Genomic DNA, 24,966 nt, shown 5'->3' with positions numbered 1-24,966 from the left:
ACAAAAAACTAACTGGCACTGACAAATGTGAAGAGGTGCAAGCTAAGAGAGCCACTATATATTTAATTAACAAAATAAAGCTGCACTCTGAAACGCTATAATATGTAAGAATGCTGTAGAAAATAAGATAAAAAAATGAAGGTGCTTAGCGCATAAATTGGACAATTCATCTGAGCCTAACAGCCAGCGACAAGGCGTTCCAGAGTGCAGCTTTAATTTGTTAGTTATATATAGTGTGGCTCGCTTAGCTTGCTCCTGTTCACATTTGTCTTTTTCTGTTCGGAAGTGTTCAGTTTTTTGATAGTTGTAGTATACGTATGATACCGTATGCCTTCTGACTGAGCACTCCTCCCATCAGCCTAAGGCGGTTTTAAATAGAGCTTGATTCTACCTGCTCATATACTGTAATTGAAGGCTTTTAGCCTGGGAGAAGCATCATGTTAGGTTTAGGGTCTCAACAAAGGGGTACGCCTTGTCGCCCTGCTGTTGGGCTCATATGACTATGCCAATTTATGCGCTGAGTATCTTCATTTTTTTTTTCTACAACAGTAATGCAGTTCCAATTTCATATATTCAATGTGTACATAATATAGTGTTTCAGAGTGCGGCTTTAATTAGTTAAAAATGTACTTTAGACATATAATGTTTGGACAGCATAAATGCATGTTGCAATATTATTACTAGAGAAATACATCTCCATGTTGTCAGTGGGTAGGAGGATGCGACCATGGCAGCTAGCTGTCTACATACATTTTGCCCAAATGTGCAAGGCACATGGTATTTCTTTTGGAATTGTAATTAGGGTTGAGCAGAAAGAGTAACAACATCCTGGTACAGTCTCAACTTTGGTAAACCAAGTACAAGCAAGGACAAGAGATTAGAGTCCCGTGAACCTTCTCCTACCTGGCCTTCCCTAATCTCTTGTGAGTAGTAAACTGGTGCAACATTATTGCTATAAAATGACAGATGCATGATTTAGCACCAGGTTGACTAAGCAGTACAGGTGCCAAGGATTCTGGCACTTTTAGGAAGTTTGCCGGGCTCTAGTCTGGCATCTTCGGACTGCCGATATGGCTGCTGGACCAGTGTACCATGAATCCCTTTGCTCAACTCTAATTGTAGTTTGATAGTTTGGACTTTTACATATCTTAGTGCCTAGTAAAGCATGAATAATACATTCGCGGTAAACTAGTAAACTAGAGGTCAAACCATATTGAAGAGTCACCCCCAACAATAATTTTATGCACTAAAGCTTTCTAAGGCCGGTTTAGTTTCTGTGCGCAGTGTAGGCCTGTGTACTTCTTTCCTTAAGATCCGCATGCGTCTTGCGTACCTATATTTAACATTGTGTACGCAGAGATATGCGTTGTATGCGGATACGTCCCTGTGTCGTTTTGATATGCCCACTGAACACTTAATATACATGGATTTAGGTGTGGTCTTGGATTGTTTAATGTTCTGATCCAGAGAATAAAGTATATATAAAAAACACAATAAATCAAAAGGAAAGCATTCGATATGGGCGTGATACGTATGCTGTGCTGTATGGTTTAAAGATGAGGCATTGAATATAGGGAGAGGCATGGCTCTATAAAGACTATTCATGTATGTATCTGTAAGCAGGTTGCGGGCTGCAGTGACACAGGAGGCAGAGCAAGGGTTAACAAGATGTAACAATTTAATAAAACAAAGTATTCATTCCTCGCAGGGAGGTTAATGGTTAAAGGAGGGATAATAGGGGTAGCAACTGTAAAACAATAGCAGTCCAATGAAGAAACTTATTGTATTCTCTATGGTCCTCTGCAGCAGATGATTCCGCAGGGGGTTATAGAACTGGCAGCGGCTGGGCAATGTCCTCAGATGGGGTCCTTTAAACGATGGTCCGCCTTCTGGCGGCAGCGGTCTGTCTCCGGTACCTTCCGCTGAGCCCCTAGTCCATAAGCACGAAACAAACAAGGCCGCAGCACTCTGTGTCAAACATAAACAGGAGAGAAGCAAGTGGCAGGATAGGCTACAAAAGTCTCTGTTACTCGGCCTTCTCTCCTCTGCACATGCGCGGTAATCAGTCACTGAGCGCACAGCACTTCTGTCTTTGACAGCTACTGAGCGCACAACACTTCTCTCTCTCTGGCAGCTACTGAGCACATGGCACTTCTCCCTGCAGCAGTCCCACTAGAGGCGGCGGGGACCAAGCAACGCAGCCCGTAGTGGCGCCGATGCTCAGAGGACGGAGCACGCTGCTCACCTAGCTGCGCGCTGCTGCTGATTTACGCCATACTGCCCACAGCGCCGCATGCTTTTTTTTTTAAGCTGCCCCTCCTACCCTTGTCATGAGGTTAGTCCGGCTCCACATTCCTTTCCCTAGGCAACAAGGGAGGCAGCCTCAACCGTTCCGGAAGTGGCTCAGTACAGGTACCCGTGGCCCTGTCTTCCTCCTTGCATATCTACATGGCATATTGAGGAAGAATGGTGTCACCCATTTGGTAGGAGTGTTCATCTATACTGGTAGGCAATGAGAAAGATAGATAGAGAGTGGGGGTAAAAGCTGTGATGGTGTTGGCATCAGTGGAGATATAATAAATGGGAATCTAACTTGGTGCCTATAGCTGCAGTTCTCTATATAGAACCAATTCATGATGGTCTGTGAGTTAACTCCTGGAGAGCGTATTCAAGGCCTAGTATAATCACCCATTCACTAATAAGAACAGTTGTTTTATATGTGCATTTTAATTGTGGTCTATTGGATAATGGAAGCCCTCCCCTTGACAGAATACAAGGGGGTCTCATGAGAACACACTCCATAATAGAAAGGGTTATTTATTACTAGATGGTGGCCCGATTCTAAGGCATCGGGTATTCTAGAATATGTATGTAGTTTATTTATGAAGATTTTAGAATAATACAATGCATACACAGAATTCGGCTGGCCGGGCGCGACCAATTAGCGAAGTGTGGTTCAAATCCCGCGCCAATTCATGGCCGGAGTGCGCCTGTCGCTGATGGTTCGCGGCCGGCCACGTAGTATATAGCACAGCCACGCAGTATATAGCACAGCCACATAGTATATAGCAGCCCACATAGCATATAACACAGCTCACGTAGTATATAACAGCCCACATAACATATAACACAGCCACGCAGTATATAACACAGCCCACGTAGTGGATAACACAGCCAGATAGTGTATAACACAGCCCACATTGAATATTGCACAGCCACATAGTATGTAGCACAGCCCACGTAGTATATTGCACAGCCCACGTAGTATATTGCACAGCTACGTAGTATATTGCACAGCCACGTAGTATATTGCACAGTCTACGTAGTATACAGTTAGGTCCATATATATTTGGACAGGGACAATATTTTTCTAATTTTGGTTACAGACATTACCACAATGAATTTTAAACAAAACAATTCAGATGCAGTTGAAGTACAGACTTTCAGCTTTCATTTGAGGGTATCCACATTAAAATTGGATGAAGGGTTTAGGAGTTTCAGCTCCTTAACATGTACCATCCTGCTTTTAAAGGGACCAAAAGTAATTGGACAGATTCAATAATTTTAAATAAAATGTTAATTTTTAGTACTTGGTTGAAAATCCTTTGTTGGCAATGACTGCCTGAAGTCTTGAACGCATGGACATCACCAGACGCTGTGTTTCCTCCTTTTTGATGCTCTGCCAGGCCTTCACTGCGGTGGTTTTCAGTTGCTGTTTGTTTGTGGGCCTTTCTGTCTGAAGTTTAGTCTTTAACAAGTGAAATGCACGCTCAATTGGGTTGAGATCAGGTGACTGACTTGGCTATTCAAGAATATTCCACTTCTTTGCTTTAATAAACTCCTGGGTTGCTTTGGCTTTATGTTTTGGGTCATTGTCCATCTGTAGTATGAAACGACGACCAATCAGTTTGGCTGCATTTGGCTGGATCTTAGCACACAGTATGTCTCTGAATACCTCAGAATTCATTCGGCTGCTTCTGTCCTGTGTCACATCATCAATAAACACTAGTGACCCAGTGCCACTGGAAGCCATGCATGCCCAAGCCTCTGCCGCGTTTTACAGATGATATGGTATGCTTTGGATCATGAGCTGTACCACGCCTTCACCATACTTTTCTCTTTCCATAATTCTGGTAGAGTTTGATCTTGGTTTCATCTGTCCAAAGAATGTTCTTCCAGAACTGTGCTGGCTTTTTTAGATGTTTTTTAGCAAAGTCCAGTCTAGCCTTTTTATTCTTGATGCTTATGAGTGGCTTGCGCCGTGCAGTGAACCCTCTGTATTTTCTTTCATGCAGTCTTCTCTTTATGGTAGATTTGGATATTGATATGTCTACCTCCTGGAGAGTGTTGTTCACTTGATTGGCTGTTGTGAAGGGGTTTCTCTTCACCGTGGAGATTATTCTGCGATCATCCACCACTGATGTCTTTCGTGGGCACCCAAGTCTTTTTGCATTGATGAGTTCACCAGAGCTTTCTTTCTTTCTCAGGATGTACCAAATTGTAGATTTTGCCACTCCTAATATTGTAGCAATTGCTCGGATGTTTTTTTTTCTGTTTTCGCAGCTTAAGGATGGCTTTTTTCACCTACATGGAGAGCTCCTTTGACCGCATGTTTACCTCACAGCAAAACCTTCCAAATGCAAGCACCACACCTCAAATCAACTCCAGGCCTTTTATCTGCTTAATTGAGAATGACATAACAAAGGGATTCCCCACACCTGTCCATGAAATAGCCTTGGAGTCAATTGTCCAATTACTTTTGGTCCCTTTAAAAACAGGGTGGCACATGTTAAGGAACTGAAACTCCTAAACCTTTCATCCAATTTTAATGTGCATACCCTCACATGAAAGCTGAAAGTCTGACCTTCAACTGCATCTGAACTGTTTTGTTTAAAATTCATTGTGGTAATGTCTATAACCAAAATTAGAAAAATGTTGTCTCTGTCCAAATATATATGGACCTAACTGTATAGAACAGCCCACGTAGTATATAACACAGCCATGTAGTATATAGCACAGTCACGTAGTATAAAGCACAGTCACGTAGTATATTGCACAGCTGATGCAGTATAAAACACAGTCCATGCAGTATATAGCACAGCCCATGCAGTATATTACAGCCACGTAATATATTACACAGCCCATGTAGTATATTGCATAGCCTACATAGTATATAGCACAGCGACGTAGTATATAACACAGCCCATGCAGTCCCACGTAGTATATAGCACAGCCAAGTAATATATTGCACAGCCACAAAGTATATTTCACAGCCATGTAGTATAATGCACAGCCATGTAGTATATTGCACAGTCCACGTAGTATATTGCACAGTCCATGTAGTATATAGCACAGCCCATGTAGTATATAGCACAGCCACGTAGTATATTGCACAGCTGACGCAATATATTGTAGAGCCAACGCAGTATATAGCACAGCCCACGCAGTATATAGCACAGCCCACACAGTATATTACACAGCCACGTAGTATATTACACAGCCCACGTTGTATATAGCACAGCTGTCGTAGTATATAACACAGCCCACGCAGTATATAACATTGCCCACGTAGTATATAACACAGCCCACGCAGTATATAGCAATGTGGGCACAATATCCCTGTTAAAAAAAAATAATTAAAATAAAAAATAGTTATATACTCATCCTCCGACAGCCACCGAATCAAGGCAAGGCCTTTCCCGCTCCTTGCACGCCGCTCCGGTCCCAAGCAGCAATAACACGTGATGATGTAGCAGTCTTGTGAGACCGCTACATCATCTCCGGTCATTGCCGCAATGCATACTGGGGACCGGAGTGGCGCGGGAGGAGCGAGAATGCCTGGGCTGGATCCGGGGGCCGTCGGAGGGTGAGTATATAAGGATTTTTATTTTTTTATTTATTTTTAACATTATATGTTTTTACTATTGATGCTGCATAGGCAGCATCAATAGTAAAAAATTGGTCACACAGAGGGTTAATGGCAGTGTTAACGGACTGCCTTACACTGTGTTATGCCGGTTGTAAGGCAGTCCGGTTATCCGTGACAGACAGACAGACAAACAGACAGAAGTGACCCTTAGACAATTATATAGTAGATGGATTTTTCTGCTCTTAACAGTTGTGCTGAAAGGGTTAACAAATTTTGAGTAAGCTATGCTATTGCATGAGCAGGTTCAAACCAGTTTTTCTCTGGCTGGCTTGCCACCTTTTTACCTGGCCTCTGATTGGCAGTTCAAGAAAAGTGCGGGAAGAAATTGTTTATAAATATCAGCTGTTTCTAACAGTCAGGTTCATCTGTTGATAAGAAGAAACAGGATCAAAGGAACAGCTGATGGAGACGCTTCTACAGCAGATGATCCGGAGAGCTGAGGATGAGGGTGGCATAGAATGGTTGCACAGCTGCTTCGTTATAAAACCTACCTCTGCCATTGAGGTTTTAGCAGCTTCTGCTCCAGGATTGCCATCTTCTCCTTGTCTTCCCCCATCATCTCCTCCTCCACTGAGAAGAAGCCATAGCTCCAAGAGGAATCGACGTGCCAGGATCGCGTATTCACCACCACCTTCATCAGCCAGGAGCACAGACCATGCACAGGATATGTGCGGTAGATGCCAGAGGTCATCTCAGCGGAAGTCCACCAGGGTGAAGAGTGCAGCCAGCCAACGTCATCGGGTGCTGCCAGTGATGCAGTATCCAGGAGCCGGAGAGAGGGTTTCCAGAGCTGCCAGCGTACGGAGGGTGTGTAAATGATAGGTCTAGCCGCCACAGCCTTAAAAGCATTGTGGCAGCCCTATGACACCTCTTCATCAACCCCTCGTTGACACGGCAGCAGGATCCTGGGCTGATTTGGCAGCTACCATGCTATGGAGGGCCATATCCCATAACCTATAGTAACCTTCATTCGCGGTGATGCGCCCCCTGCTGGATGTCCTCATATGACCTCGAGCCTGGGAACTTTACCCACGCTCCAGGGACATCCAGCAGGGGGCGCATCACCGCGAATGAAGGTAACTACAGGTCATTGACCTACATTACCTTCATTCGCTGGGGATTACAGCCACGAGCAGCGCTGCATTAGCAGAGCTCCTGGCTGTAAAATATTTCAACCCCTTCAGATGGATTTACAGCGTGGGACGTTACAGATCTACGGAAGGTATGTATATTGTTGGTTTATTATTTTTAATTTGTTACAGAGCGAGGGTCTTCAGGTGGATTACCTGTATAATAAAATATACAAACGGTGTGTTTATTTCATTAAAATACTTTTTAATAATGTATGTGTGTGTGTTTTTTTTTAACTCTTTCATACAATTGGATTAATAATGGATAGGTGTCAGAATTGACGCCTCTCCATTATTAATCTGGCTTAATGTCACCTTACAATAGCATGGTGGCATTAACCCTTCATTACCCCATATCCCACCGCTACACGGGAATGGGAAGAGAGTGGCCAAGTACGCATCTTACAGATGTGCCTTTTCTGGGGTGGCTGGGGGCAGATGTTTTTAGCCAGGGGGGGCCAAAAACTGTGGACCCTCTCTAGGCTATTAATATCTGCCCTCAGTCACTGGCTTTACTGTTGGCATATGCAACAGATTAGAACTTATTATAAGTGAAAGGAGGACTTTATACTAACCAGACAGCAGATGGCGATAGTGTGTAAAGTTATATACTTGCTGTAATGTGGGGAGGGAAGCTCTCAGTTGTTGGTTGTTTTCTTACTTTCTGTTTTGCTTTTCTTCATGAATGTGTTGTCTTCAGTGCACGGACTGTGTGACACTGAATTGTATCTCATGTTTATCCAGTATGAAGTAAATACTGTTTACTCAAGATATCTTGCTGATTGAAGCTCTCCTAAGTACAGCGGTGACTGCAAGAAGACGCACTCTGCAACATTTACTACTCTGGCGGAGAAAATTGCGCGGGAGCACACACCAATTTTTTCCGCGATTTAACCCTTAAATTTAAGAGCTAGAGCGCCTAAATTTTGCATATACACACTACTAACATTAGTAGTGTGTAATATGCAAAAAAAAGGGGGATATGACATGGTTTACTGTATGTAAACCATGTCTCATATCATGTCGGGTTTTGGCAGGAGAAATGAAAAGCCGGTAATTGAATATCGCCCTGGAGTAAATATAAATATATATATATATGTGTCTCTATGACATATATTATATATATATATATATATATATGTATATATATATATATATAAAACGTAACCCGACTTTGCAGTAAAGGTCGCCACTCTGGGATCGGGTCGGGTTTCACGAAACCCGACTTTGCTAAAAGTCGGCGACTTTTGAAAAGTGCCGATCTGTTTCGCTCAACCCTACTTGCGAGTTTACCGTCTAGGATTCCGCTCGTCTGTTACAGAGCAAATTTGGAATAGGGATTATGTTGACTTATTTTCTCTTTTACCGTCCGCCAAAGAAAAGCTTAATAGATATGAAAGAAAGGATGAAGCAAATAATAAGTTAAGAAACAGTGTTGTTAAATCTTTTAATAACTGGCTTCAGGCCTTCTCTATCTATTCTGCTGTATTAGGCGAAAAATACCCTTATCTGTGTTCTGGCCTTTTTCAACACATAGACACAATTTTATAGGCTTATCGTAATTTTGGGGGCATGGCCTGGTTAAATTATGATGAGGCATTTAGGCAAAAACTGGCCATGTACCCTAATCTGGCCCTGGGAGCGAAATACGTTGGTTTATGGATTAATTTAATGTTGCCCCACAGATTTTCTACAACAGGCGTGAGCACACAAAAAAGGAGTTTGTTTTGTATTTAATGAGACAACTTGCAAGTGGTCTCATAACTGTCGCTTTCGGGATGAATGCTCCTTTTGCGGGGGCGCTCATGTCTAAGTGCTTTAAAAAGCAAATCCAGTGTAACAACTCTGCTGGCATCACGGCATGGCCTCTCATCTCTCACACTATCTTACCCACTGCTCCAGGTCATGTTGCGGTTTCTGTTTCTAGCCAGCGCCATATTCTGTGCCTCTGCCCTCTGCTTGCTTCCTGGCTGTGTGTATAGTGGGGCGGCGCCTGAACTCTCTGGTTCTTATAGGAATCAGGTGCACCTGTCTACTCTGTTCCTGACCAATTACCAAGAGGCCTCCAGTATTTAGTGCAGCTCCACCCAGTGTACTGGGCCTGTGCAATGTGTTAGCTCAGTTTGTGTCTTGCTTCTGAGTTTGCCAGGCCTTGCTCTGTGTTACTCCCTCTCTGGAGGCTTTTCTCCTTGCCTTGCCTTGATCTTGTTGTCCGGCCTCCAGGAGGCAGAATATCCTGGTCCCTCTGTCTTTGTCCTTGTGTCTTGTTCCATTGCCTTGTCTGTACTTTGTCTTATCTCGGTCTCCTTGTCTGTGGCTTCCTTCCCTGCTGTGTCTTTTTTTGTGTTCTCAGTCTGCTTTTGCTCCGCACTCTTGTGGCTCTGCCTGCTCTGTAGCTTTGTGGCTTTACCTCTGCTCCGCACTCCTTGCAGTTCTACTCTGCTTAAGCTTCTGCAGTAATCTCTTGCTGCAGCTCCTCTCCACATTTCTTGTGGCTCTGCTCTGCTTAGCTCCTGTGGCTGCAGTAATCTCTTGCTGCAGCTCCTATCCACATTCCTTGTGGCTCTGCTCTGCTTAGCTTCTGCGGCTGCAGTAATCTCTTGCTGCAGCTCCTCTCCACATTCCTTGCGGTTCTGCTCTGCTTTGCCGCTGCAGAAATCTCTTGCTGCAGCTCCTCTCCATATTCCTTGTGGTTCTGCTCTGCTTAGCTTTTATTGCTACACTATCTCTTGCTGCTATACCACTCCTGTCCGCAGCCTTGCGGTTCTCTTCCTGTGTGAACAGGTCCCAACCTGTTCCTTCATTCTCCTTTCCTTCTGGCTTGTTTCCTTTCCTGCACCTCCTGTGTGAACAGGTTCCTACCTGTTCATTCATACTACATATCCATACCTGCACCTCCTGTGTGAACAGGTCCCTACCTGTTCCTTTATACACCACACCTTCATACACCATCCCTGCAAGTCCTGTGTTCCTGCCGTCCCTGCCAGCCCTGTGTTCTCTGCCGTGTTCCTGCCAGCCCTGTGTTCTCTGCCGTGTTCCTGCCAGCCCTGTGTTCTCTGCCGTGTTCCTGCCAGCCCTGTGTTTTTTGCCGTGCCTGCCAGCCCTGTATTCTCTGCCGTGTCTCTGCCAGCTCTGTCTCAGCCGTGCCAGCCTACTCGTCTGAATCTCATCCGTGCTCATCTGCTAGTCCTGCCCGATGCCCGCACCAATCCTAGTGTTCCTGTCTCCCAAGTGGGATCAGCAGCCACAGCCAGACACCACCCTGGAGTAGCACCTGGCAGCTGCCTGCTGCACAAGCCTGACCTCACCATCAGAGGTTCCAGTGAAAACCCAGGCAGCTGCCATAGTCATGCCCCTTCCAGGGTAGTCTGGTTTGTGGCTCAGTGGGGCCACAAACCCCCGAGCTCACGCCCACCAGTAAGGGCGTGAGCGTGACATCCAGAATGTGCAACAAGGCCATAATAGGGAGTCAATTGCAAAAAACTCTGACTCCAGTGAAATTGGAAAGACTGGCCCCACGGCTAGAAATATACCCAGATCAGGAGAGCAGCTCCCTTCTCTATGAAGGCTTTTGCAATTGATTTTATGTGCCTCCCTTTAAACATATAGGATGCACATTAGTTAATAATCTCCCTTCAATGCTAGAATTCCCTCACATTGCTGAGGAGAAAATTATAAAGGAGTTTGAAGCGGGTAGGGCCGCTGGGCCTTTTGATCTCCCTCCTTTTAACATTTTTAGGATTTTCCCCTTGGGGTGGTCCCTAAAAAAGAACACAGGCCCTTTAGGCTTATCCATCACTTGTCCTTCCTCCATGGCTCTTCACTTAATGATGAGGTTAATAAGGATGCATGCTTGGTGAAATACACAACTTTTGATATAGCCATGGAGTTACTGCAAAAATTTGGCCACAATGCGCCTATGGCAAAATTGGACATCAAGTAAGCATTTAGACTTTTGCCTGCTAATCCAGAAGGTTTTAGTTTGTTGAGTTTTGTCTTTAATGATAAGTTCTTTTTCGACAAATGTCTTCCAATGGGTTTCACGTTATTGTGCTTTTATTTTGAAACGTTCTCTTCCTTTTTGCATTGGGTAGTGATGATTTTTTTATTTATTGGCCCTTGACAATCTGATTTTTGTTCTTTATTATTAAATAAATGTATTAAAGTTAGCAATCAATTCCCTATCGCCTACGACAAAAGTCTTTCCCTGTACCTCTCTTGAGTTTTAGGGATTTTAATTGGTTAAAAAAATATGAGTTGTTCTCTCTCCCTTGAAAAAGTTTCTAAACTTTGCTCCACTATCAAACTGTTTTTTAAAAAAGAGAAGGTCACTCTAAAAGAACTACAGGATTATTAAATTTCGCTTTGAGGATCATTCCAGTAGGTCGCGTTTTTTCGAGGTGCCTTTATGATGCTACTTCTGGTCATTTTTCCCCCAGTTCCCATATAGAGAAACATAGGAAGATTTAAAAATTTGGCTAAATTTCCTGTCTAATTTCAATGGAAAAGCTGTCTGGCAGAGCCCCTTTGTGCTTGCAGACTCTTTAACATTGTCATTTTTCACAGACGAACATGAAGGCCTTGGCTTATCGTTCTCTTCTCATTGGGTGTTAGAAAGGTGTCATAGTAAGGTTACTAAAAATTCAGCAGTGTTGGATCTATTTTCAATTTTTCTGTCTATTAATTTTTGGGGCCCGCTTATCAGGAATAAGCGAATCATATTTCTTTCTAGTAACCAAGGCTTGGTTTTCAGTATTAGTACCTTATCTTCAAAAAATATGTGGGCTGCACAGATTATTAGGCCTATGATCCTTCTTTGTCTGCAATTTAATATTTGGCTAAAAGCTTCCTTTTGCCCCTAAGCCGAGGAACTGTAATGCAAGATTTATTTGTCACTGTCAGTGGTCACAGTTCCGGAAGCAAGTACCCGAAGCAGACATCAGAGGAGCAATATGCCCACAGCAACTTTGGGATGTAGTTTGGGTGTAATCAACTTGGACTGATCATTGCTTGGCAGTTGGCACCATTGGGTAAATTTTTGTCTAAAGAACAATTATGTTCCCAATGAATCCCATCCAGAGTCCACTTTAAAATTTGCTGTTCAAATTTTCTGGCATAGTAGGCGAGGAATGTTTAGGAAGAACTTATTTTCTGATATGCATAAATTAGCAAGAAAATGGCCTAACCCAGATTGAGTAATTTTACACTTAGGGGGAAATGATCTGGGTAAAGTCAACATTCTGGATCTTTTAGCATTTATGAAAAAGGACATTTCCATTTTAAAAACAGAAAATTTTAATTCAGTTTTTGTTTTTTTCTGAAATTGTCCCAAGACTGCTATGAGCAAGACCTAATATGCTATTTTTTGAAAAAATCAGGAGGAGGATAAATAGGAACATGGAGAAGTTTACGTCGCTAACTGATGGTTTATCTTTTAGGCTCATTGATCTTGAGGACATTATTCCAGGAATGTACGAGTAGGAGAGATTTAATAAACCTGATATTGTCTTGGATGTCTTTACCTTGAATCTTCAAGCCATTTATCGAAAAATGGCTTTGGCATTTGGGGGGGGGCATGTCTTTGTAAGGCCTGGTGTTTGGGAAAATCGCCCGGTTTTGCCGGGTGGATTCGATATGTTGGTTATGATAAATTTTAGTTTATGGACTTTATATTTTTTTTAATTTATGAGTGAATAAAATTATTTTCAAGGTAATCCAAAAATAAACGCCACGGCCATTTTATTCCATGAAATTTAGTGTTGTGTATTTATTTAGTATAAGCGGGTCTTGTGTTACCATGGTACTGCACATGAATCCATGTTTGGTAGTTATTGTCTCCTTTTAAAGGGACCTTTAGGGGAAGAGGTAAATTGCTATCCAGGATTCATGTCTAGGTCATAGCATATAGGTTCATAGAGACTAAGATATATTTTTATTTTACTAGTAATTTCCTGAATTAAATAATAATCAGGAGATGAGTTATAATAGTGCATTTTATGTAGTGTTACTGTGATTTGTTCTATAATTTGCTACTTAAAACTCTTTTAGTAGTGGGATTTTTTTGTGAGTATATATTTTTTAGGCACTTGTGTCGACTGACCTGAGAAGAAACTAGAATTGTAAAGATAAATTACAAAATGTATTTATAAGGTTACCTGTATACATAAAATGTAGAATGACTACAGACACTTCACGTGCTGACCATGTCATGTAGTTTATTTTTTTACATATAAATAATAGGATTCAGCCATATTGTCCTGAATGTACTGTTGATGGTGACATACTCTATGATCATTGAAGTTACATATATTAGAAGCAGGTCAGCAGTCATTATCCATAATTTATAGCCTCCATTGTGATAAGTGGCCAGCTGAACACCATCACTTTATGCGGACAGCTATTCCCAGAGGTTGGCATCAGATTTATACCTCTAATGTTCTGCTCAATAAATGTCCTGCAATCCCCAGATAGGAGCTGATTGCTCAAATCACCTCCCTACCCCCCCGATCTATGAAGACATGAAGCAAAATTGGACAGGGATAGTGTACAGTAGAGAGTTGTGTCTTCGGCTGAACTGATATGTTTTCATTTTGAGAATCTTTGGGGAAATCTTCCTTGTCTTTCTCAATATCATTTATCTGGCCATATTATTACTTGTATCGGTGTCCTTGCTTTATCAAGTATTTCACTTTAGTTTTTTCTGCTTTACTTTCAGATTATTGCCTGGGATGAGGAATGTTTCCAGGGCCGCAGACATGAGTTTACATCTGAGTGTTACAATATCATGGAATATGGATTTGAAACTGTCCGCTCATTTAAAATAGAGAGTGGGGCGTAAGTATTATTGTATTATTATATTGTGGGGATATTAGTGGTGGGACATAGTGTAGTCATGATTTCAGCCACTGCAAGACTTCTGTTTATCCAGATGCTTTTAACTATTGAGCTACCAATTTTCCATCTTTATAGCAAATTCTTGCAAAACTGTATGGTCAAGAGAGATATGATAACACTGGCACTTGGATAAAAATAGATTTAGTTAGAAAGCATTGTTGGCTATATCTTTTGTCAAAGTGTGTAGTTTATGTGGCGAATGTCAATTCAGGTTAGGATCTATGTCCGGATACTGGGGAAGCTCCCCTATGCGTTGGTGAACTCCCATAACCTGGTATGTGTTACGTCCAGGTTACTGGAGTTCATCAACGCATCTGGGAACTTCTCTAGTATCCGGACGTAGATCCCAGCCTGAAGTGACCTTGGAGCACCGCATCGATTAAAGAAAGATGTAGCCAACACCTATTGGAATCATGGGCAGAAAGACAATCACTACATTCGCCACTGCTACCTAAGGGTTGTTTTTATACTTGCCTATCAGCATCAGCGTATTAGCCCAGGCTACATGTGAGTTGGGTTGGAGGAGACTGGATATACCCCTCCTGGTTCATTGACTCAATCACAGACCGCTAGTGTATCAATTAGGATTTTTCTCTGTATGTGCATAAACATTTATACAGTGCCAAACCACATATCTTTGACATTTTCATGCCTGGATTATTGACATTTCCATGCATACCTGGAGTATTGATCCTTAGTGATTGTCGAATTTAGTCCATAATTCATTACAGTTATAATTATAGCTGCGTACAGATAAGCGTGTTAACAATACGCACATATATTACTCTTCCTTCATCCTTACGTGTCGCCATCCCTTAGCGCTATTTGGGTATACAGTCTTTTACTCAAGACTCTATGTTCAGTGACCGGGTCACTGGCATGATATGTGAGAGAAGATATGTGTCACGGAGACTGCTTTCCTCCGTGATCTTGAAATCCATAAGTTTCCTTTCAGCATGGTATGTGCTGAAGGAGTTAAGCGGCCATGTTAGGGGCGGGTTTTTAGGTGAGTAGTTAAGAGATGGTCAGAACGCCTACTCACCATATCTCCACCTCAAGGGTGTGGCTGGGGAAATAAATGTCCAGTCAGTTTTTTTTTCTGTGTTTTGTGTTGTGTAGAGGCAAGCAAGCCTTAAGGTACCGTCACACTAAGCGACGCTGCAGCGATACCGACAATGATCCGGATCGCTGCAGCGTCGCTGTTTGGTCGCTGGAGAGCTGTCACACAGACGCTCTCCAGCGACCAACGATGCCGGTAACCAGGGTAAACATCGGGTTACTAAGCGCAGGGCCGCGCTTAGTAACCCGATGGGCCGCGCTTAGTAACCCGATGTTTACCCTGGTTACCATCGTTAAAGTAAAAAAAACAACCACTACATACTTACCTACCGCTGTCTGTCCCCGGCGCTGTGCTTCTCTGCTCTGGCTGTGAGCGCCGGTCAGCCGGAAAGCAGAGCGGTGACGTCACCGCTCTGCTTTCCGGCCGCTGTGCTCACAGCCAGAACAGGAGGAGTGCAGAGAAGCAGAGCGCCGGGGACAGACAGTGGTAGGTAAGTATGTAGTGGTTGTTTTTTTTACTTTACCAATGGTAACCAGGGTAAACATCGGGTTACTAAGCGCAGCCCTGCGCTTAGTAACCCGATGTTTACCCTGGTTACCAGCGAAGACATCGCTGAATCGGCGTGACACATGCCGATTCAGCGATGTCAGCGGGAGATCCAGCGACGAAACAAAGTTCTGGACTTTCTTCCCCGACCAGCGACATCACAGCAGGGGCCTGATCGCTGCTGCCTGTCACACTGGACGATATCGCTAACCAGGACGCTGCAACGTCACGGATCGCTAGCGATATCGTCTAGTGTGACGGTACCTTTAGGCTGACTCTCCTGAGAGAGCTGCCATATGTGTTGGCCCAGGAGTGCTGGGCAGGACTGTTTATGAACTTTTTGTTTCCTTTTGAGCCAGGAAGGCTGTTTCTGTTACTATTTTGTGGTTTATGATACAATAAACCACCCAGAGACTTTAACCCATGTGTGCCTGAGTCTAGCTCAAGGAGCAGCTAAGTGAGCCGACCTGCCACAGTTCACTTACTACAAAGTGGATCGAATATGGAACATTGTTATTACCTGCAGAATGATGGATCTGTATTAGCTAAAAATGTAAGGGTTAACAGCTCAATTAAATGGTACTTCCCCATCCTGTACAATGATGGATATACACATTAGATACCTGTGTGCTCAGCTGACATTTATCTCTTCCAATGTACCAGTTCACATGAATGCTGAAGACAACTATCAATAGGGAGAGGGGAATAAGTCACTGACCGACTCCTCTAGGGTAGATGGTCAGCTGATCCATCCAAGATCAGCAGCTTGCATATTAAGGTGATGTGTAAAGGGTCTTCTTAATAGAGACAATTAAGAAGTAAACAATGGTGAGGCTCTATGAGGTGGAACATTCAGCTATTAAAGGGAACCTGTCACCTGAATTTGGCAGGACTGGTTTTGGGTCATATGGGCGGAGTTTTCAGGTGTTTGATTCACCCTTTCCTTACCTGCTGGCTGCATGCTGGCTGCAATATTGGATTGAAGTTCATTCTCTGTCCTCCATAGTACACGCCTGCGCAAGGCAAGATTACCTCATGCAGGAATGTACTACGGAGGACAGAGAATGAACTTCAATCCAATATTGCATCCAGCATGCAGCCAGCGGGTAAGGAAAGGGTGAATCAAACACCCGAAAACTCCGCCCATATGACCCAAAACCAGTCCCGCCAAATTCAGGTGACAGAGTCCCTTTAACGTTACATGGTGCACAGTAACCAAGATCTCAAAAGGGAGGTAGAGAACATGATTGACGTGATGATGGAACCTCTCAATACACTTTTTTTTAAATTTAACTCCAGTGTTCCAAAAATACCCAACCAGCTCTGAAGACTGTGCAAAGATTGTATCAAATGCTGAAGCCCCTTCATCCTCAGAACTGTTGATCCCCAAGTTTTCAGGCCCCTACAATGTTATCTCCTGACATATATCTAGACCATTTGAGTAAACTAAAGCTAGAAATTTTCCTTGAGGTATGCACTACAGTATAGGTTCTGTGTGGCATGTACCTAAATACCTAAAGCCATGAAGTACAGTAACAAACTACAGTGACCAAATCCGTTTGTATGGCCGACGTCATATTTGTAAAGCAACTTGTAATATCTTAACAGTACTTTGAGAATAACACATACCATGAGAGATGTGAAGGCAGGTAAAGCTACTTTCCCATGTGATCTGTAAATAAGAAGATACAGATCGAATAACCCCAGACATTGCTTTTATCCATATACAAACATTATAATTTACATACTAGTGTTTTCTTGTGATATTTGACATTGATAAATGTGGAGAAGGCAATCGGTTAATATATATTAGGCTGTAAAAATATTTACGAAGTATAACGCAAAGCCTGTTATAAATGCAAATAGCGTATATAAAACGTGTTTACCGGAAACATTATCCAACATTGCCACCTTATTTCGCAACTTATTATCATTATCCAAAAAATAATCAGTTATAGTATTTAGTGATTAAACATTGTCTATGGGGTGAGATTATAACGTATACCAGAAGATGAGGCTGTATACTTGGAGTTATCTCTATAAGGTCATATTGTCTGAATGTAAAGAGGTCCTTTGTTTCCCATGTAACCATATTTTATGGTCCATATTATGGCCACAATTCCTGACCAGATTGTGGATCTCCTGAGCTAGGCTAATAGTGTCTTATATGCCTATAAGAATGTTTGTTCATTTTAGGAGACTCACGGTGGGGCCAGGATAGGAGACGGGGACAACCATTTTAAGGTTATGTGTACACAGAGTCTTTTTTGCTGAGTTTTCAAAGCAGAAACTGAGCAGGATCTCAAAGTTTTGAGATTTGGAGGAAGATTTTTGCTCAGTTTCCATTCATTTTTGGCTCCAAAAACTCAGTGTGCACACAGCCTTACTGTGATTTTCCCTGATTTAACGTTCTTGAACATTTTATGGATTTACGCAAAAAATAAAAAAATTTAAAGAGAACCCTTCAACATGCCAGAAGTGGTAGTTTTTGCTCTTATCTGTTTCCCCACTGTTCCCCTGGATATATATTTTTATATTTAGTATATGGTTCCCGAGATATGAGATTTTATTTAGTGCTAATTTTCATACTCTTTAGGCCGGAGTCACACTACAGCGAGATACGGCTTAGTCTCGCAGGTTAAAACCAAGCTCTGGCACCGGCACTCCGGAGCGGAGCGTGCGGCTCCATGTATTGCTATGCGGCCGCACGCTCCGCTCTGGAGTGCCGGTGCCAGAGCTTGGTTTTAACCTGCGATACTCCGCCGTATCTCGCTGTGTGTGATCCCGGCCTTACAAGGTGTTATGGCTCACGGGATTCTCTAGGGCATGTCTTTCGGTTCCTTTGCATTATTACCTTGTAAACTATGCCCCCTTGTAAAGGCCATAAAGACTAGCAGCAAATAAAAAGGCCACTATCTCTGCAACTGTATGGAAAATTAAAAAAACAAAACAAAAACAGAACGCTCAGGGGAGCAATGGGAATAAAATAAGTGCAGAAACTGGCCACGTTTGAGCTTGTGACAGGTCCTGTTTAAATACCAGAACCATATCATTATGTATCATATAGATGAGATGGTATAAGCACATACGCACTTTTATGTTTTCATTTCTATTATTCTGAGAAAGAGGCCAACTATAAGAGAAGTGATAAAATCAGGTGTCTGTTGGATGACATGCCCTTGCTATTGGCATTCAATTTCCCTTAAACTTGGAGTTAAAGTGCTGCATTTGTTGTATTCCCACAGCTGGGTTGGATACGAGCACTTAGGATTCCAAGGTCAGCAGTTTGTACTGGAGAGAGGAGAGTACCCCCGCTGGGAGGCCTGGAGTGGCAGCAATGCTTACCACGTTGAGAGAATGACCTCCTTCCGACCAATTGCCTGTGCTGTAAGTATACATTACATAGCGGTCCAAGGGGAGCTCGTGATAATTGTTTTCACTTACGAGATTGCTGTTCAAGACGCCCAATTATAATGGGCTATGAATAACATTACATTTAAAGGACAATGATAAAAAGTTTGTCTTAACTTAACCCTGAAAAGTCTAGAAATACACAGAAATGAAACTGTAGAATTAAGGGGATTATCTCATTAAAGACAATCCCTTTAAAAATGTAGCATTTGGTGTTATTAGCTGATCACCCCAATTGCTGTTTTGAGGAAAATCCGCAGCTAGCTTGCAGGGTAAAATGCTAAGCCATTTTTATCAGTTCTACAGAACAGGCACCCGATCAGCAGGTTTTCACCATATAAAGTACAGACACCACCAGCCTCTTTTAGAGCACACTAGACTGCTGTTAAAAAGTCCCCAATCCATTCTGCAGATCCCCAAAAAAGAGCTTTTATTATACTCACAGATGGCGCGGTCCAGTCCAATGGGCGTCTCTGGTCTTGATCCGGCGTCTCTTCTCTTCCTTTAATCGCCGTCCTCCCAGCTTCGTGTGGATGACACCTCCTATGTCATCCATACTGTATCCCTCAATCTCGATCTTGCATAAGTGCACTTCTCTCTAAAAGTTCTATAGCGTGCATGTGCCGGCTTTTCATCCTGATCATAGGCTGTCTTTAGCCTTTCCTGGCACATACACTTTATAGTACTATGTTCTGCCTTGTGGGTATAATAAAAGCTCTTTTTGAGATCGTACTTTATTTATAGGGAAAACCAGGTGACACACTCCCTTCAATGAAACATAGTTGGGGAAGCAGTTTTCATGAGACCAAATTTAGACGGCCACGTATCACGGTCCAAGTATGGACTCGATGTACAGACTTGTCACAACCTGTCCACTGACCCAAATTTGAGAGCTCTGTTAGGCTGTCAAGTTCAGGTCTGGAGACCCGCTGGCAGTCCATGCATTGTGGACCTGTACAAGGACCGTAATACACAGACATTTGAATTAGGCCGAAGAGTGATCTGTTGTGAATTCTGTGGCAGAGCTCCCTCCTGTGGTCACAAGTGGTACTTCGGCTGATTCTCTCTGTGAGCTTCTGTTGGTGGAGGGAAGTGGTACTGCGGCTTCTGAGTTTCCTCCCTCAGGTGATCTGGTGAGGTCGTTAGGTGCTTCTCTATTTAACTCCACCTAATGCTTTGATCCTGGCTTCCTGTCAATGTTCCAGTGTTGGACTTGCTTTTCCCTGGATCTTTCCTGTGGCCTGCTGCTCTGCATAGCTAAGTTCTTCTTTGCTATTTGTTTGCTATTTTTTCTGTCCAGCTTGTCTAATTTGTTGCTGGAAGCTCTGGGACGCAAAGGGTGTACCTCCGTGCCGTTAGTTCGGTACGGAGGGTCTTTTTGCCCCCTTTGCGTGGTTTTCTTTAGGGTTTTGTGTAGACCGCAAAGTTACCTTTTCTATCCTCGTTCTGTTAAGAAAGTCGGGCCTCACTTTGCTGAATCTATTTCATCTCTACGTTTGTCTTTTCATCTTAACTCACAGTCATTATATGTGGGGGGCTGCCTTTTCCTTTGGGGTATTTCTCTGAGGCAAGGTAGGCTTATTTTCTATCTTCAGGCTAGTTAGTTTCTCAGGCTGTGCCGAGTTGCATAGGCAGAGTTAGGCGCAATCCACGGCTGCCTCTAGTGTTGTTTGGAGAGGATTAGGGATTGCGGTCTGCAGAGTTCCCACGTCTCAGAGCTCGTTCTATGATTTTGGGTTATTGTCAGATCACTGTATGTGCTCTGGCCGCTATGTCCATTGTGGTACTGAATTGCCTTTCATAACAGTACAGGAAACCCAAAGTACTAATGATTCTCAATAGAGGGAAAAAAGAAGTTCTGAGACCATTTTTTTTCTTTGCACTGTGTTTTGCCTTTTTTTCCCCTAGACATTTGGGTGGTTCAGTACACAGGTGTAGCGATGGACATTAGAAGTCTGTCTTCATTTGTGGATCAGCTCTCGGCAAGAGTACAAAAGATTCAAGACACTATTGATCAGAAAGCTATGTTGGAACCAAGAATTCCTATTCCTGATTTGTTTTTTGGAGATAGAACTAAGTTTCTGAGTTTCAAAAATAATTGTAAATTATTTCTGGCCTTGAAACCTCGATCCTCTGGTGATCCAGTTCAACAGGTTTTGATTGTTATTTCTTTTTTGCGCGACGACCCTCAGGACTGGGCATTTTCTCTTGCGCCAGGAGATCCTGCATTGAGTAATATCGATGCGTTTTTCCTGGCGCTCGGATTGCTGTACGATGAACCTAATTCAGTGGATCAGGCAGAGAAAAATTTGCTGGCTCTTTGTCAGGGTCAGGATGAGATAGAGGTATATTGTCAGAAATTTAGAAAGTGGTCCGTGCTCACTCAATGGAATGAATCTGCGCTGGCAGCTATGTTCAGAAAGGGTCTCTCTGAAGCCCTTAAGGATGTCATGGTGGGATTTCCTATGCCTGCTGGTTTGAATGAGTCTATGTCTTTGGCCATTCAGATCGGTCGACGCTTGCGTGAGCGTAAATCTGTGCACCATTTGGCGGTATTACCTGAGCTTAAACCTGAGCCTATGCAGTGCGATAGGACTTTGACCAGAGTTAAACGGCAAGAACACAGACGTCTGAATGGGCTGTGTTTCTACTGTGGTGATTCCACTCATGCTATCTCTGATTGTCCTAAGCGCACTAAGCGGTTCGCTAGGTCTGCCACCATTGGTACGGTACAGTCAAAATTTCTTCTGTCCGTTACCTTGATCTGCTCTTTGTCATCGTATTCTGTCATGGCATTTGTGGATTCAGGCGCTGCCCTGAATTTGATGGACTTGGAGTATGCTAAACGTTGTGGGTTTCTCTTAGAGCCCTTGCAGTGTCCTATTCCATTGAGAGGTATTGATGCCACGCCTTTGGCCAAGAATAAGCCTCAATACTGGACCCAGCTGACCATGTGCATGGCTCCTGCACATCAGGAGGTTATTCGCTTTCTGGTGTTGCATAATCTGCATGATGTGGTCGTGTTGGGGTTGCCATGGCTACAAGCCCATAATCCAGTATTAGATTGGAAATCCATGTCGGTGTCCAGCTGGGGTTGTCAGGGGGTACATGGTGATGTTCCATTTCTGTCAATTTCGTCATCCACCCCTTCTGAGGTTCCAGAGTTCTTGTCTGATTACCGGGATGTATTTGATGAGCCCAAGTCCGATGCCCTACCTCCGCATAGGGATTGTGATTGTGCTATCAATTTGATTCCTGGTAGTAAATTCCCAAAAGGTCGACTGTTTAATTTATCCGTGCCTGAGCACGCCGCTATGCGCAGTTATGTGAAGGAATCCCTGGAGAAGGGGCATATTCGCCCGTCATCGTCACCATTAGGAGCAGGGTTCTTTTTTGTAGCCAAGAAGGATGGTTCGCTGAGACCTTGTATAGATTACCGCCTTCTAAATAAGATCACGGTTAAATTTCAGTACCCCTTGCCATTGTTATCTGATTTGTTTGCTTGGATTAAGGGGGCTAGTTGGTTCACCAAGATAGATCTTCGTGGTGCGTATAATCTGGTGCGAATCAGGCGAGGAGATGAATGGAAAACTGCATTTAATACGCCCGAGGGTCATTTTGAGTATCTAGTGATGCCATTCGGACTTGCCAATGCTCCATCAGTGTTTCAGTCCTTTATGCATGACATCTTCCGAGAGTACCTGGATAAATTCCTGATTGTGTACTTGGATGACATTTTGATCTTCTCGGATGATTGGGAGTCTCATGTGAAGCAGGTCAGAACAGTTTTTCAGGTCCTGCGTGCTAATTCTTTGTTTGTGAAGGGATCAAAGTGTCTCTTTGGTGTGCAGAAGGTTTCATTTTTGGGGTTCATCTTTTCCCCTTCTACTATCGAGATGGATCCTGTTAAGGTCCAAGCCATCCATGATTGGACTCAGCCGACATCTCTGAAAAGTCTGCAAAAGTTCCTGGGCTTTGCTAATTTTTATCGTCGCTTCATCTGCAATTTTTCTAGTATTGCCAAACCATTGACCGATTTGACCAAGAAGGGTGCTGATTTGGTCAATTGGTCTTCTGCTGCTGTGGAAGCTTTTCAAGACTTGAAGCGTCGTTTTTCTTCTGCCCCTGTGTTGTGTCAACCAGATGTTTCTCTTCCATTCCAGGTCGAGGTTGATGCTTCTGAGATTGGAGCAGGGGCTGTTTTGTCGCAGAGAGGTTCTGATTGCTCAGTGATGAAACCATGCGCTTTTTTTTCAGGAAGTTTTCGCCTGCTGAGCGAAATTATGATGTGGGCAACCGAGAGTTGCTGGCCATGAAGTGGGCATTCGAGGAGTAGCGTCATTGGCTTGAAGGAGCTAAGCATCGCGTGGTGGTATTGACTGATCATAAGAACTTGACTTATCTTGAGTCTGCTAAGCGGTTGAATCCTAGACAGGCTCGTTGGTCGCTGTTTTTTGCCCGTTTTGACTTTGTGATTTCGTACCTTCCGGGCTCTAAAAATGTGAAGGCGGATGCTCTGTCTAGGAGTTTTGTGCCCGACTCTCCAGGTTTGTCTGAGCCGGCGGGTATCCTCAAGGAAGGAGTAATTGTGTCTGCCATCTCCCCTGATTTGCGGCGGGTGCTGCAAAAATTTCAGGCTAATAAACCTGATCGTTGTCCAGCGGAGAGACTGTTTGTCCCTGATAGGTGGACCAATAAAGTTATCTCTGAGGTTCATTGTTCGGTGTTGGCTGGTCATCCTGGAATCTTTGGTACCAGAGAGTTGGTGGCTAGATCCTTTTGGTGGCCATCTCTGTCGCGGGATGTGCGTGTTTTTGTGCAGTCCTGTGGGATTTGTGCTCTGGCTAAGCCCTGCTGTTCTCGTGCCAGTGGGTTGCTTTGGCCCTTGCCGGTCCCGAAGAGGCCTTGGACACATATCTCTATGGATTTTATTTCTGATCTTCCCGTTTCTCAAAAGATGTCAGTCATTTGGGTGGTCTGTGATCGCTTTTCTAAGATGGTCCATCTGGTACCCTTGTCTAAATTGCCTTCCTCCTCTGATTTGGTGCCATTGTTCTTCCAGCATGTGGTTCGTTTACATGGCATTCCAGAGAATATCGTTTCTGACAGAGGTTCCCAGTTTGTTTCAAGGTTTTGGCGAGCCTTTTGTGGTAGGATGGGCATTGACTTGTCTTTTTCCTCGGCTTTCCATCCTCAGACTAATGGCCAGACCGAACGAACCAATCAGACCTTGGAAACATATCTGAGATGCTTTGTTTCTGCCGATCAGGATGACTGGGTGTCCTTTTTGCCTTTGGCTGAGTTTGCCCTTAATAATCGGGCCAGCTCGGCTACCTTGGTTTCGCCATTTTTCTGCAATTCTGAGTTCCATCCTCGTTTCTCTTCAGGACAGGTTGAGTCTTCGGACTGTCCTGGTGTGGATACTGTGGTGGACAGGTTGCAGCAGTTTTGGACTCATGTAGTGGACAATTTGACCTTGTCCCAGGAGAAGGCTCAACGTTTCGCTAATCGCAGACGCCGTGTGGGTCCCCGACTTCGTGTTGGGGATCTGGTTTGGTTATCTTCTCGTCATATTCCTATGAAGGTTTCCTCTCCTAAGTTTAAACCTCGTTTCATTGGTCTGTATAGGATTTCTGAGGTTCTTAATCCTGTGTCTCTTCGTCTGACCCTTCCAGATTCTTTTTCCATACATAACGTATTCCATAGGTCATTGTTGCGGAGATACGTGGCACCTATGGTTCCATCTGTTGATCCTCCTGCCCCGGTTTTGGTGGAGGGGGAATTGGAGTATATTGTGGAGAAGATTTTGGATTCTCGTGTTTCTAGACGGAAACTCCAGTATCTGGTTAAATGGAAGGGTTATGCTCAGGAAGATAATTCCTGGGTTTTTGCCTCTGATGTCCATGCTCCCGATCTTGTTCGTGCCTTTCATGTGGCTCATCCTGGTCGGCCTGGGGGCTCTGGTGAGGGTTCGGTGACCCCTCCTCAAGGGGGGG

General features: G+C 43.6%; 2 protein-coding genes across 2 annotated transcripts in view; one reads left to right on the top strand and one right to left on the bottom strand.

Annotated features, from left to right (window-relative positions):
* Positions 1-24,966, bottom strand: part of LOC138670995 (retinol dehydrogenase 12-like) — a 323,796-nt gene that overhangs the window by 88,862 nt on the left and 209,968 nt on the right. The gene's annotated exons all lie outside the window — the stretch shown is intronic.
* CRYBA4 (crystallin beta A4) overlaps positions 1-24,966 on the top strand; it is a 45,835-nt gene that overhangs the window by 8,187 nt on the left and 12,682 nt on the right. The window contains exons 3-4 of the mRNA XM_069758815.1: positions 13,775-13,893; positions 18,805-18,946. Coding sequence (XP_069614916.1) covers positions 13,775-13,893; positions 18,805-18,946 — 261 coding nt within the window. The remainder of the gene's footprint in view (positions 1-13,774; positions 13,894-18,804; positions 18,947-24,966) is intronic.

The sequence above is a fragment of the Ranitomeya imitator genome, chromosome 1 (genome assembly GCF_032444005.1).
Source record: "Ranitomeya imitator isolate aRanImi1 chromosome 1, aRanImi1.pri, whole genome shotgun sequence".
NCBI lineage: Eukaryota > Metazoa > Chordata > Amphibia > Anura > Dendrobatidae > Ranitomeya > Ranitomeya imitator.
The sequence above is the reverse complement of the archived record's forward strand: the minus strand, read 5'-3'. Positions and strand labels throughout refer to the sequence as shown.